The sequence below is a fragment of the Meriones unguiculatus genome, chromosome 6, assembly GCF_030254825.1.
Source record: "Meriones unguiculatus strain TT.TT164.6M chromosome 6, Bangor_MerUng_6.1, whole genome shotgun sequence".
NCBI classification, from domain to species: Eukaryota; Metazoa; Chordata; class Mammalia; order Rodentia; family Muridae; genus Meriones; species Meriones unguiculatus.
Window position 1 is genome coordinate 59,848,477 of NC_083354.1, and position 14,913 is coordinate 59,863,389.

General features: G+C 45.3%; 1 protein-coding gene across 3 annotated transcripts in view; it reads left to right on the forward strand.

The window, feature by feature from the left end:
• Tbc1d2b (TBC1 domain family member 2B) overlaps positions 1 to 14,913 on the forward strand; it is a 75,994-nt gene that overhangs the window by 53,165 nt on the left and 7,916 nt on the right. For 2 of the 3 annotated variants that reach the window (XM_021638700.2, XM_060385536.1), the window contains exons 7-11: positions 1,135 to 1,245; positions 2,193 to 2,386; positions 4,694 to 5,188; positions 8,167 to 8,284; positions 13,216 to 13,401. In XM_021638700.2, the coding sequence (XP_021494375.1) occupies positions 1,135 to 1,245; positions 2,193 to 2,386; positions 4,694 to 5,188; positions 8,167 to 8,284; positions 13,216 to 13,401 (1,104 nt within the window). The remainder of the gene's footprint in view (positions 1 to 1,134; positions 1,246 to 2,192; positions 2,387 to 4,693; positions 5,189 to 8,166; positions 8,285 to 13,215; positions 13,402 to 14,913) is intronic. The other variant, XM_060385537.1, reaches the window with a different exon arrangement.

A 14,913-nucleotide genomic window follows, 5' to 3' on the forward strand; every position in this document is an offset into this window, starting at 1 on the left:
AGGGCCTCTGAGAGGCTCTGCCCTGCAGACTATCAAAGCAAATGTTGAGACTTATGGCCAAACCTTTGGCAGAGTGCAGGGAATCTTATGAAAGAAGTGGGAAATAGTAAGATCTGGAGAGGACAGGAGCTCCACAAGAAGAGCAACAGAACCAAAAAATTTGAACACAGGGGTCTTTCCTGAGGCTGATACTTTAACCAAGTACCATGCATGGACATAACTTAGAACTCCTGCACAGATGTAGCCCATGGCAGTTCAGTTTCCAAGTGGGTTCCATAGTAACGGGAACAGGAACTGCTTCTGATATGAACTGATTGGTCTGCTCTTTGATCACCTCCCCCCGAGGGGGGAGCAGCCTTACCAGGTCACAGAGGAAGACAGTGCAGCCACTCTTAATGAGACCTAACAGACTAGGATCAGAAGGAGGAAAAAGAAACCCTCCCCTACAAGTGGACTTGGGGAGGGGCATGCATGGAGAAGGGGGAGGAAGAGAGGGATTGGGTGGGGAGGAGGGAGGGAACTAGAGGGGGGATACAAAGTAAATAAAGTGTAATTAAAAATTAAATTAAAATTTAAAAAATTCTTATAAAAAAATAGAAGCTGCATAAGTAAAAATGAGGACCTACAAAGAATATGTTCAATTTCTCTGGTTTAAGAGAATGTTAAATTACTGTTTTTTCTCATCACAACTTAATCACTATGAATGGATTTAGAAAATACATTCTTGCTGTGTTTGGTGGCTCTCACCCATAATCCCAGTACTCGGAGACATAGGCAGGCAGATCTCTGTGAGTTTGAGATCTGGTCTACAAACCAAATTTAGGACAGCCAAGGCTGCACAGAGAAACCCTGTCTCAAAAAAAGAAAATATATTCTTTTTACTTCTGCAATCACTTGAGAAAAGTCACCACTGCTAAGTAAATGTTTTTCCCACCTCCTTCATTACAGCAGCAGTTCCCATTGCCACAAATGGCCAAAACGATTCATCAGAAAGCTCCTACTAATATCTTCAACCTTTTTTAGAACTTGCTCTCAACTTAGCAGGACTCAGAAATGCTAATTCCGTAGGATAATTAGCCAAAATGCAACCCACATGAATTGATTTAAAAAAAAAAATTTTTTTTTCCCCAACAGGATAGTCTGCAAGGATACAAAACCCAAAATAAATTTCTAAACAAGGAAATTTTGGAACTCTCAGCTCTACGAAGAAATGCAGAAAGGAGAGAGAGGGATCTGATGGCGAAGGTAAGTCAGGATGGACGTGTTTTACTGTGGGAGGGTGGAAACCACATTTAAGTGGATATGCTTTAAAACCTACCCAACTACCATGACGGGAATAATGTGGCTACCAGTGTCAAAATACATGTGAAGCATGGGGGGCACATTTTCTTTGTTAATGACAAAGAAATACTCTCACCTGTGGCCTTCTTCACACATTTTTTAATGTTTTCAGAGATAGGGTCCCCTAAATTAAAATTATATAGATTTCCATCTACACCATTGAGATTTAGTTTCACATGAAAGAACATTATCACTTCCTTAGATCCAGCAGGGTTGGTTTGAGAGTCATGATTGTGGCTGCAGAGGGCTTTGGAAACTATAAGGGGCTACAAGCATTCCAACTGTATGCTAGTGAGTTGCAGCGCCTGGCGCTTATCTACAGCTGCTGTTTGTATATACTATTTTTGAGCAGCCTTCCAAGCACAGTTAGAAGCCTCATTCCTGCATGTTTGCCAGGGTAAAGATGAGTTTTCTGATCAGGTATAGCAGATGGGAACTAGTCCTGCCTGGACATAATGTGCTAACAGAGTTGGTGTGCACAGGTGTCACAGTGCTAGGGGCTGGAGTAGGGGGAGCATTCATGGACCACGTAACTAGGTAGGATTAGGCCTGATGTCAGTAATTGGTTCATGACCCAGTTTCTGTTGTTTACTCTAACCATGCTGAAGGGTGGTACCTTTGCCTGTCACCCCTTCTTAGCAAAAAGAAGGAAATCAGAGCAGCCTGTTTTAACCCTGAAAGGGTCTGCGGCATGAATTAACCTTTTGTCTGTGTTAATAGTTTACAGCAGGCTCACTTCCTAATCTTTGGGCATGCTGGTCTGGCCTCACTGGTTGCCTACAGTTCCTAAGGCTTGCTTTTCCTGCCTGTGCTTGTCTCTGGATGGAGATAACACCTTACATTCTCTGCAGTATTCTAGCCTGGAAGCCAAGCTCTGCCAGATAGAAAGTAAATACTTGATACTGCTTCAAGAAATGAAGACACCAGTTTGCTCAGAAGAGCAGGGGCCTGCCAGAGATGTCATAGCCCAGTTGTTGGAGGATGCTCTGCAGGTTGAGAGCCAAGAACAGCCGGAGCAAGCATTTGTTAAGCCTCATCTGGTCAGGTAAATGTGCTGAGTCTGTTGGTGCAGGCCACCCATTTCCCAGGTTTCTTTTCCAAGGCCATAGAGACTCACAGGGTACTAATACTGTGTGTCCTATTAGATGCCCTGACAAGTGCTGTCAGGCCAAAAAAGCAGAAAGCATCATTCTCCCTCAGAAATCAAGTGGTGGGGCTGGAATCAGTCAGGGCCTCTTCATTCCAAGACTGACAAAGTAGCCTCATCTTCAACACATTCCTCCTTCTGCAGGGGCCAGTTTTCCAAGGAGCAGGAGCCATTTCCTCACACTGGTGCATCCCATCAAGGGAACTGCCAGCAAAGGGGCCATGGAGGGAAGCTGGCTTTCCTTGTATGGGGAGGCAGTTTCTATGACCTATACCACTCAATCTGAGACAAACCATGGACCCATGCCCAAGATGTACTTGGACACACATATGTGAAATACTGCATCTTGGGGGGTGGGGTGTCATAGAACCTAAAATGGATCTTGGATTAAAAGCTCATGAAATTATTTTCTCACAGTGTCAGGGCTAAGAGAAATCTGCAGGATCACCTGGCATAACCTCCTCTGCTGTCCCTGTCACTCACATACAGTGAGTCTCTGGCCTTGCTCTTTGCAGTCTCCTCCCTGTCTTTCCTCCAGCCTCAGACAAAGCCCTTTGTCCGGCTTGGGTCCCTCCCCAAGCTGACAGACCCTACCAACATGAACAGTGCTTGTCAAATGACAGAAATGTTCTTTGAGAATATAACCAACAGCGTTGTTACAGGACACTTATTCCAAGGTGTGCTGGGTATGGGGACTGCTAAGAGGTTCATGTACAGAATTGTTTTAATACTCATTGCAGATGGCATTTTGCCCTCACTTTGTAAGTGAGGCAGCTCAGTTTGGAGGTAGTGTAGCAAGAATATTCTGGGTTATACACCCAATGGGACATGAATGAGACCCCAGCCAAGGTAGCCAGAGTCTCAAGTTCAAGAGTGCTGCCTCCACACCATATATGGTTGCTTTCCTCATAGTCATTGGTGACCTCTGGGAGCCGGGTACATTTAGGAAGCTCTGTGCATTCTGTACTGCTTTGCTGGACTTTATTAGATGACATTATTGCACAGTGGTGTTGTTGCTTCCCCTCATGAAAGGCACTTAGGACCTTTCCAGTTTTCTTAGTTACAAACACCATGATATATGTTCTGTGTACCCAGACTAGAGTTTCTCCAGGACATAGGAGAGAAACAAGATTCCTGATGTGGAAGAAGTACTTATCTTCAACTCTAGTAATTTTGATTTCCAATGTTCCTGAGGGGTTTACACATTCACTGTGTCAGATGCTCTTTACTAGATTCTGATGCTGCTGTGATGAATCATCGACTTAGCAGCAAGTTTGCTGTCATAGAGTTCATAGGTCAGAAGGCCACATGAGGTCATACATAGGTGTCAGCAGCACACACAGCTCTCTCTTATGTTTCATTTCTCCTTCCTCTTCTATTGTCATTTTCCTCTGATCTGTTCTTCAGCCTTCCCTTTTCCTCTTTGAAGGGCTCATGTGGATATCAGGTTCTTTGATAACCTGACAATGCCTTTGACTTAATTCTGTAACTTTAATACCATCTTCCAGTGTCTACTCTTTGTATACCGTCACAGATTTCAGGGGTAGGGTGTTGAAATCTATGGGCCCATATCTTATCCACCAAAGCTTTGATTGATGTTCATACCCAATGTCTTATGAATATCCTCTTCCTTAAAGTGATGGCTTCTAGACAGATATAGTGGTATGCACCATAATCCCAAGTACGTGGAAGGATGAGGCAGAAGGGTCACTTGATCCTCTAATGCCTAGGCTGGTAGACATAGTAAGATATTAAAATAATACCTTTTGAAACATGAAGTTGTTTCATCGCTAAGTGTGATACATAAAGACACAGACATGTACATTGACAGAGCCACGTAGATGAATCTTTTTTCTTTTTCTTTGTTTCTTTTATTCTGAAACAGTGTCTTTCTAGCTACAGCCAGACTTGCCTAGAACTTACAGTCTTCCTTCTTTAGTCTCCTGACCACTGGGATCAGCGGAGTACACTGTGGTGCTCAGCTTAGGTCAGTTTTGTTTGGTGATGGTGCCCATCTGAAAGTGATCCCTGTACAGTATTGAGAGTCGATCTCATTTGATTTTTTCCATGTAGATGGCCAGCTGTCCTGGCCCTGTTCATCAAGAAGCTTGCTATGTGCTTGATGGTCTGAAATGTCTCCTGTTTCACTGCACTCTTTGCCAAGACCATGCCATTGCTACTATCCCTCTTGTTATTTATCCACAGTGAGTTTGATATCTACGGGTTTAGGACTGTCCCTGATGATGATGAGGAAGAGAAGCTGGTGGCCAAGGTCCGAGCATTAGACCTGAAGACTCTGTACCTCACAGAAAACCAGGAAGTTTCCACTGGGGTCAAGTGGGAAAACTATTTTGCGAGCACAATGAACAGGGAGATGGTATGCTCTCCCGAGCTGAAAAACCTGATCCGAGCAGGCATTCCTCATGAGTACCGCTCCAAGGTGTGGAAGTGGTGTGTTGACCGTCACACTAGGAAGTTCAAGGACAGCATGGAGCCTGGCTACTTCCAGACCTTGCTCCAGAAGGCTCTAGAAAAACAGAACCCAGCCTCCAAGCAGATTGAGCTGGACCTGCTGCGGACTCTGCCCAACAACAAACATTACTCCAGCCCCACATCAGAGGGCATACAGAAACTGCGCAGTGTCCTGCTCGCCTTCTCCTGGAGGAATCCAGATATTGGCTACTGCCAAGGCCTAAACAGGTGGGTATCAGACTATGCCCGTCTGTACTTTAGGAAACCTCCAGGCACCAGGCACTATCTGGCAGCTCCCTCTCCTCCTTGCTGACTAAGAAAAGCCTATTCTTGGGAAGAGGAGAGATAGCAGCAAGAAAGTTCTTATACTGCAGTACCCCCAGTTCTACAATAACTCGGGCAGATTGTGCTTCAGAAAGCATAGGAGTACAGAGGCAGGCTGAGGGTGTGGCTCAGTGGTAGTGTGTTCTTGGTACAAGTGAAACCCTGGTCTAGTCCCCAGCACCAGAAGTCAGTAAGCACAGAAGTCAGCCCATGTACAGCATCTGGGAGTCTCATTCTCTCCTTCTTAGCTCTTGTCTTCACGTTTGGGTTTTATTCATAAAAATCTGATTGCACTGGTTGACAATTGATGGAGTAAATGCTTGTGTCAAGTGTTTATACAAGATCCTGAATGGGTTTTTTTCCCCCTCTGATTAAAACTCAGCCCTTGAAGAACCTGAACTTGCTTGCCTTTATGTGTGTGTGTGTGGATGTAATTTTTTTCTTAACAATTTCACACGTGCATGCAGTGTACCCTGACCACTGTAATCCCTAGGGCTCTCCCAACCCTCTATCATCCCTGTCTAACCTCCTCCACATAAATCTCTCACATTCATGTCTATTTAGTTTTGTAGCCATTGAGTAGACTGTCTTACAGGTCTTGATAGTCTTCCTTGCTTCCGTAAGCATAAAAAGCTTAGGGCCTCTCACCTTTTGTTAGTGCTCTAGGCTTGTCATTCTGAGCTGTGTGCTGGGCTAGGACAAGGCTTTCAGGGTACCAAAACTGGGTGCCCATCCAACTCCTCTCAGCACCACACAGTGTGTACCAGGACCAGCTTCTTACCATGAGCCTTGTCTTCCTACGCTTCATCTCTCTGCTCTCTGCTGTCACTGCAGTTGCTGAATTTGGATTCCTTTCCAGGTAGGGGTAGTAGGTAACCAAGCCTTGCCACAAAGATAAAATAAATACTGAGCATGGTGACATACACCTTTAATCCCAGCACTTGGGAGGCAGAAGTAAGTGGATCTCTGTGAGTTCAGGGCTAGCCTGGTCTATATAGTCAGTTGTAGGCCAGTCAGGGCCAATGAGACCCTGCCTCAAAGGGGGAAGGGGCTTAAAAAAAAAAAAAAAACTACCAAGGTCTCTGTATGTGTTTGAGCTGCTCTCCCATAAACAGAGCTCATGTGCTTGAGTTTTGAGTGCTGAAGTGTAGTCAGGCTGCTCAGAGGCTTTTTGTTCCTGACCCCCAGTGACTGTCTGCCTTCAATGGAGGGAGCACTATGGGAGGGAAGATTGAAAGCTCAGCTGCCACTTACTTAAAACCCAGATGAAGCCCACTGGCTACCAAGAAGCCATGACTCCTCCATCAGGAAGGACAGGGTAGTTTTTTCTGAAGGTTAAAGAGGACTTCAGCTTTTCTCACAGTCTGTTTAAAGAACAAAAGCCACCTGAAGCAGTCTTGGTTTTAGTTAAAGCCACAGCTCACACTGTACCAACTCTGAAACTTACTAGAAGCTAAAATCCCCCAAGGGCACCGTGGTGAAGACGTTCTGGGTGCTCTCCTGGAACCTGCGATCCTCAGGGTGCTGAGAGCCCTGACTCACCTCCACTCTTGTCCTGTTAAAGCCTCTGAATGGTTGGGATGGGGGTAGATTTTTTCCTCAGAAAGCTTGGCACATGTCCCTGCCTTCTCAGTACACAGTTCTTCAATATGAGAACGCTAGTTCGTTCTGGATTTGTGCTTACTGTGGTCAGCCTCCGCTTAAATGTCCTGACAGTCTCTGATTTGGACTCCTCACCCCCTCTGTGGCATCCTCCAGGGCTGTCTGTGCCTTTGGTTATCTGTTCTTTTGTGCTGTCAGGAACTTTACATAACTGTCTTCCAGTTTTCACCTCCCTACCTCTATCCCTTTGAGGAAAGCTAGAGTAATCCTCTTGCCACCTAGGCATGTCCTGTTTTTCAATTTGATATTTGCTGATTTCTTTCAATTTTATCAAAGGAAAAGAAGAAAGCAAAGTCTGAGCAAGGGCCTTTTTTCCCTATGAGTAACACAATAAGCTTTATTTAGGGCAGAAGGTCTTGGATTTCAGCTAGGTGGAGAGGCACTTTTTTCCTCATCTCTGTGCCCTTTCTGAAGATGGACCTTAGGACCTCACACATGTTGCTCTTATTTTGAGATGCTGGGGAGTGGACCCCAGGCTTGAAGCACACTAGGAAAGTGCTCTGCACTGAGCTGTATCCCCACTTCCCTCTCTTCACACCTCTATTTTAAACTTTGAGACAGGGTCTTGCCAACTTGCCCAGGTGTGAGCCTCAATCTGTGGTTTCCCCATCCTCTAGCCTACCACAAAACTGGGCTTAGTCATATTTCACCAGCAACCTCTTGATTATGACAGTGTGCCAACGGCTGGAGCTCAGTTTCCGCTCTGAACAACACAGCAGTTGGTATGTATGAGCTCCTCTCCTGCCCCATGTGTACACCTCATGTAGCTCCAACAGTGCCTGTGGGATCCCGTGCAATCCCATTTCCTCCCTCCAGTGAGGCAGCTAGGGAGTGGGTGAAATCAGATTTGTAAACTCCTTATGCTCTCTTACAGTCATATTATTTTTAGACATAAAAGGATAAGCAGTTAGGCCTAAGAATTAGCTGCATTCACAAAATATTAAAATGAAACATTTTTTTTAAACAATGCCAATGGATCACAGGGAGGTAGTTTCATTGGGAAATAATTTCAACTTTGAACAAAAACCAAATGACAGGATCAGAGGAATGTGTCTTTTCTCCTCAAGTTTTAGAGGACTCATCTCTTGCCCAGAAATCCTTATCTTTCTTCATTAGAGAAGTAGAAATTGCCCTGGCCGTTAGAGAAAATGGCTTCAGCAGACATCTTGGTGAAGGCAGGAACAGAAGCCTGCACTGACCATATCCCTGTCTGCCCATAGGTTGGTGGCAGTGGCCCTTCTTTACCTGGAACAAGAAGATGCTTTCTGGTGTCTTGTGACTATCGTGGAAGTCTTCATGCCTCGAGACTATTATACAAAGACTTTATTAGGATCCCAGGTACTCTTTAAAATACTATGTCTTGCTCACTGACTTATGGAGTTATAGTTGTCATGAGCCCTGAGTTAACGCTAGGGGGAGGGAGGACTTGTGTACGTGCCTGCAGTGACTGCTGTCTGTGAGAGGACTGTGTCCGCTCCTTCAGCTCACTGGGTACCACAGAGAAACAGCCCTCCCGGGCAGTCTATCATAGAGCAACGACGCTAGGGGAGCCTATTATGTTAGGTCAGGTCTTCCAGGGTGCAGGTGCCATGCCGGAGATAAGCCTGTAGGGGACAAAAGGCTACTGAGGGGGCTGGGTGGGCCTCCAGCCTAGAGAAGAAACAAGAATCAAAAGGGAGAGTCTTGGCTGTTAGAGGTACGACAGGAGCAGCTTCCTTGGTGCCCTACCCTGCTTTTCTTCAGTTTCTGGGTTCAAATAGTGGCGAGTCCTAAAGAGCAGCCGCGGGATTGGCAGTCACATTCCACATCAGAGTATTTGAGTGGTATGTGTTCGTTTCACACCTGGATCTTGACATCAAGGGCCAGAGTAAGGCAGCATGGGCTGGAAGAGGCCAAATCATCTGTTTCTACCTGTCTTGCCTTGGGCACCTCTCTGGGAACTGGGGTTCCCTGCTTTCTCCCCTGTCCTGGCTGTTTTCTCTGATCCCTGGTTGCGTTGCCAGCAAGATGGCTCACCAGATGAAGTCATTTACACCAAGCTTGATAACCTAAGTTTAATCTCTAGAACCCACATAGTGGAAGGAGAGAAGTGACTCCTGCACATTTTCATCTCCACAACATGGTACACCCACAAGATGATTATTTTTTAAAAAAGATACAATTGCCATGGGGCTCAGCTGGGGATTGGACTCAGCTCTTGTGTCCCCATGACTAAGCTTGTACCTCTGTTTCCACAATGTCACTGGAAGGTGATGAGAAGCTGAGCTCTGGCCTTCCCACAGCTGCCAAATTTGGGTTCCTATCCCAGCTGCACGGATGTCCACTGACAGGAGAGAAGCTTCCCTGGTCTCCTTGCAGTCTCTTCACTTGCTAATTACCCGGGAGCCGGCTCCTTGTCAACACATGAGTTTATAAACTAGGACATGGACAATGAGGGAACGAGGCAGTGCTCTCAGTCAGTGGGATTTTAAAACTCAGTGGCTAGTGCTTTTTGTATTCACAGCACTGAAAGCAGAACTCCAGACTCAAGTGTAAAGCCTCGGGTGACTCAGTGTTTTGGAAACGAAAAACTGAAGATTGCTGTTTCTGGACAGTCTGAGTGGGGTTGTCATCAGGTGCTTTTTTACCCAAATATCGGTGCTGATTTCTTCTCTCAGGTGTCTATAACACATTCATTTATGTACATTACCTCTGAGTAGTATGTGTTAGGCTGCTCCTAAAATAAGTGTGCCATCAGTCCCTGCGCTGGCCTTGCCAGAACCTGGAGCCCCAAGCCTGCTCCCTGCTGCCGCTGTGACCCCGCTGCTGGCTGGGATTCCCATCTTGCCATCCTGGAAGTGCATGTTGTGTGCCAGGTCCTCACCAGGCATTGCAGACACCAATGAATGACACACTTATCCCATGTCCTCCAGTGCTTAGAGGAGGAGGGGTAAAACAGAGGCCTAAGCAAGCATTCCCTGGCAGCCTGCTGTAAGCCCAGTCCTGTGCCAACCCCGGGACAGCCTCAAGTGAGGCACCGTCTGCCACCTCATTGGGAGAAGAGATGTGTACACAGATTTTCTTTGGCCTCAAAGCCAGATGGATATTCTGTGCTTCCAGATGTCTTCAGCTGACCCCCATCCAGATAGAATAAATCCTGTGTCATTACTTGGCCTCACGCTCAGATGTCCATGTATCTTGTTACTTTCTAGCTTCTTTAACGCAACACCTGGTCCACCTCACCAGGGACTTGAAGTGTGGGCAAATGTGTCATTGTTTGAAGTAATGAGCATGAAGTTTGTGGTCTGGCTGTCAGGGATGGCGCTCCTGGGGGTAAGGGAGCAGTGCTCCCTGGTGAATGGGCACCGGGTCCAGCTTGACTTCTTAGGCAACTTTTGGGCACCATGGGAGGTTTGACAGCTTTTGGAATAGTTTTCAGGATTTTACATCTAACTTGAGTTTGACAGGGTCAGGTAGACATGGGTGAGAGGTGAGACAGGCTCTAGAGCCTCTTATGAGCACTTTTGTTTTTAAAGTATTAAGAAAATGACATTCATTTCAGTAGTTTATATCTTTGATTATGTCTCTTGTTCTTGTCAGAAAGCAAATGTGCCTTTTTAATCCCTGAATCACTATATTTTGTTGTTCTTCATGCAACCTAGGGTACATTTATAATGTATAGCATTAGTTTATAAAAAGCACTATTTTTAGTTATTTATTTACTCATTTGTCTTTTTATTTCTGAGGAAGGGTGTTGCTGTGTAGCTGGCCTGGAACTCCGTATCTTCCTGTCTCAGCCTCCCGAGTATAAGGAGTATAGGTGTTCACCATTAAGCCTGCTAGGTTTTAGCTCTGCCTTTTAAAAGTTAAAGTTCAAATAGAAGTTATTTTAAAAAACAAACAAAAAAAATCCCAATGAATTGTTGCCATTTTTAAAGTTTTGGATAGTCCTTTAGAGTAACATTTTAAAGTGTTAATATCTGATTAGACTGTAGCTGTGTTGGTATTCCAGGAATCCCAGTAATGTTCACACCTATTCTAACTGACTGGGATTGTCTTAGTGATAGTTTCTATTGCTGTGATGAAACACCATGACCAAAGCAGCCTGAGGAGGAAAGGGTTTATTTGGCCAACACTTCTATATCATCATATATCACTTCTATATCATCATCATCAAAGGAAGTCAGGACAGGAACTCAAGCAGGGCAGGAACCTGGAGGCAAGAGCAGATGCAGAGACCATGGAGGAGTGCCAGTTACTGGCTTACCCTTCATGGCTTGTTCACTCTGCTTTACTATAAAACCCAAGACCACCAGCCCAGGAATGGCACCACCCACAATGGGCTGAGCCCTTCCTCTTCAATCACTAATTAAGAAAATGCACTACAGAAGTGGTTCTCAATCTGTGAGTCAAATGATTTTTTTTCACAGGCTTTGCCCAAGACCATCAGAAAACACAGATGTTCACATTATAATTCTTAACTAGCAAAATTACAGTTATGAAGTAGCAATGAAAATAATTTTGTGGTTGGGGGGGTCATCATAACATGAAGAACTGTTTTAAAAAGTCACAGCATTAGGAAGGTTGCGAACCACTGCTCTACAGCCTTGCCGGATCTTATGGAAGCATTTTTTTTTTTCCATAAGATCAAGGTTCCTTTCTCACAGATGCCATTAGCTAGTGTCACATTGACATAAAATTAACCAGCACAGGGTTACAGTTGACAGCTTTGCAGATTAGTCCAGGGTGTCCTCCTAGGCAGACTCCATGAGCATCTTCAGTGCCTCGGTGCTGCCGTGTTGTTCTCCACAGTGGCCATCCAGTTGATTTCCCAGTCCACCGCTCTAGAGAAGGTGTCCTTCCCTGTGGTCTCAGCATGAGTAGCCCAGAGCCTTACCCCTCCAGGGCCTGGCTTTGTGCCTTTACAGCCTGTTCCTCTTCACCCCCTTTGTGCAGTTGTACCTCTCACCCTAAAGGTACCCTGGGTCACCCACTGGTTCTCATCTCCCAGTCCACTCCTGTGTTCTGGTCTCAGATGCCAACGTATTTGCCCTCTCCATTCCAGGCTCAGAAGTGGGGTGCTATGAGCACCTTTTCTTACCTGTTCTCACACAAAGGGGAATTACCTTTGGCTGTTACCATCAAGTAGTTTTGAGTTCCACACACCCTCCTCCATTCTCATCAGTTTGGCCAAGGGCCCTCAGCCATCTAGTCTGGCCTTCCTGTTGCAGCTGGATGGAGGGACCTAGAGAACAGGTCTCACCGTTCACTGTCAGACGTCCTACTAGAAGCCTTAAAATGCTTCTTTCTTCTCTGTGGTTTGCAAACTAGCAGTGGAAAAACTGGCTTCCAAGATTGGTGTTAATCTTTTCATGTGTCAAATAAAATTGATTAGACTATATAAAACCCAATGCACCTGAGAGCCACTGTGAGATCTGAGCTTGTTTCTGTTTTACATACACACGCACACACACACTTAAAGTTAGATGTTTTGGTGTGGGTCACATACAAAGCAGGGAAAGCCCTTGATGAGGCCTCTCAGCCCTCTTCCTAGAAGTCTGTTCCCTGCCCACAATTGCGCTGATCCACCTATGTAGGTAGGTGCCCTACACATCTCTTCCATTGTGTAGCTCATCCTTGAACCTTATTCAGCCTTCAGCCCCCCACACTGAGTGATTACCTGACCTAATACAACCTATAGCCACCTGTGGCTTGTTTGTAGCCACCGTGGCTTGTCTGTTTTGCAGTAGTTTACATGTCTCTTTTAATGCCCAGAACAGCACAGTGGATAAGTCAGCTATCTCTAATTGTCCTCCAGAAGAGGACAGAGCTGTTTAGAACATCCTTTGTAGATGGATGGACCCAGCTAATACACTGGAGCTTCGATCTTCCTGGGCACCTCTGACTCTAGTGTTTTTTCTACCCACCCTGCCTGTTAAGCCTGCTTGCTGCATAGGTGTGTAATACTGTTATATTTCTTTTCAATGACTCATCTTTCCTCCTGCACCTAAGACTGCTTGTATTTATAGGAGTATTGGCAAGCTGACACCAACCTGCAGGCTCTAGGGAGGGTGACATGTAGTGGCCCTGCAGCAAGTAAGGTCAGTTACTCCTGGGCCACGGAGCAGCCTGGCTCTATGATGTGCCCCACAAGGACATCTGAAAAACAGCTGCATTGCTGCCTGTCCCCATGGGCTCCACCCTCTGTTCTCAGGTGAAGCAACTGTTCTGGTTTGCTTGCTTAGTACCCTGGCAGAGCCAAACCTTTCTCCCCTTTGTTCCCTCTTCAGGTGGACCAGCGGGTGTTCAGAGACCTCATGAGTGAGAAGCTGCCTCGACTGCACACCCATTTTGAACAGTATAAAGTGGACTATACCCTCATCACGTTCAACTGGTTTCTGGTGGTATTTGTGGACAGTGTTGTCAGTGACATCCTTTTTAAAATATGGGACTCTTTCCTTTATGAGGGACCAAAGGTGAGTGTACTCTTTCCAGACAGGTACACATGCTTGACAGACTATGCCAGAGCATGTCAGTAATGACAGAGTGCCTGGTTCACCTGGAACTTGTGAGGTTTCCACAGCACCAAATTTACCTCAGCGCGATGTGCTCCTGTAGGCCTTGGGAAACAGCAGTTACTTGCTCACCCACGATGAGAAAGTGTGAAGCTAGGCATGGTAGCTCATAGGGAGAGCCTGTCACAGAATAAGCTTGGAAAATGCTCATAGCTTGGTGGTCCAGCTTGTGTGAGGCCTCTGGGTTCAGTCTCTACCCTTTTCCATCCCCCACGCATCACACTACAGCACACCAAAAATAATTTTTTAAAAAATTGCTGGCAAGACAGTACAACGAGCCTCACATAAGCCTGAGTTTAATCCCTGGAATTACAGGTTGGCTGGAGAGAACCAACTTTAGCAAGTTTTCCTCTGACCGACCTATGCCTATGCCCACACACATAAACACACCAAATAAATAATTTTAAATAAGTAAAAATAAAAACAAAGTATAACTAAGGATATATATAGTAGGAAAGCGATCTCTCTACTCCTGACAACCTGTTGTTTTCTCCACGACTTATACATTGTCTTCCATGTTTCCTAAGTGTATCTAAACTACAGTAAGTGTTTTAACTTACTGCATCTTGGAACTAGTGCATCAGTACTCACAGGACCCATGTGGTAACTTGCTGGTGTTTGTTTGCACATAGCAGCTGCTGATGGTGGCCACTTTGGTTGTTTCCAATCTCTCACTGCTTCAGAACTAGCAGCACCTTGCTCTCCTACAACTTTCATCTTTCTTCATGTACACAAGGGCATTATAGATTTAGCATAGAATTGCAGGATCAAAGGTTGGTCCATTGGAAGCATTGGGGTAACAGATCGCCCCTCAAAAGAGCCGTATGAGTTTGCACTTCCACAGCAGTTGAGTTTATCTTTTATCCCATAGCAGACTCAGTATCCAGCACAGGGCATCACCACTTTTATAGTCTGATTTGTCATTAATACAAAGAACTTTTAACTTAAGATCATCGGTACTGTTTGTATTGGGCCATAGGTGAATATCTGAAGAGAGCCATGAACAATTTGGCCCTCTAGATAACACTTTGTAAGGATGATGCAGTGTAGGCTGGCACAGGCCATTCAGGGCTCTTAGATGTGGAAAAGCTATTTGTTCCAAAGCTGTCTGGACTTGTAAGATCACCAGGAGTTCATTTCCCCTAGCCTTGCCCAGAGTGCCCCAAAAACAAATCAGCCAATCCACTGATTATTAAAAAGTCAGGCAGACACCTGTTCACCAGCCGAGACTGCCCACCTCTGGAGTTGGCAGCTTCACATTTTCAGTCAGAAAAGTCCAGATTTTGATGTTTTAAAAACTGGAATTTAGGTGCATATTCTTTTTTGAATACAAAGGTTAGTCAAATGTGAAAGGATTCCACAAAACTCTTCTTAATTCATAGGAACATTTCTAGTTTGAACTGAACTGTCAGA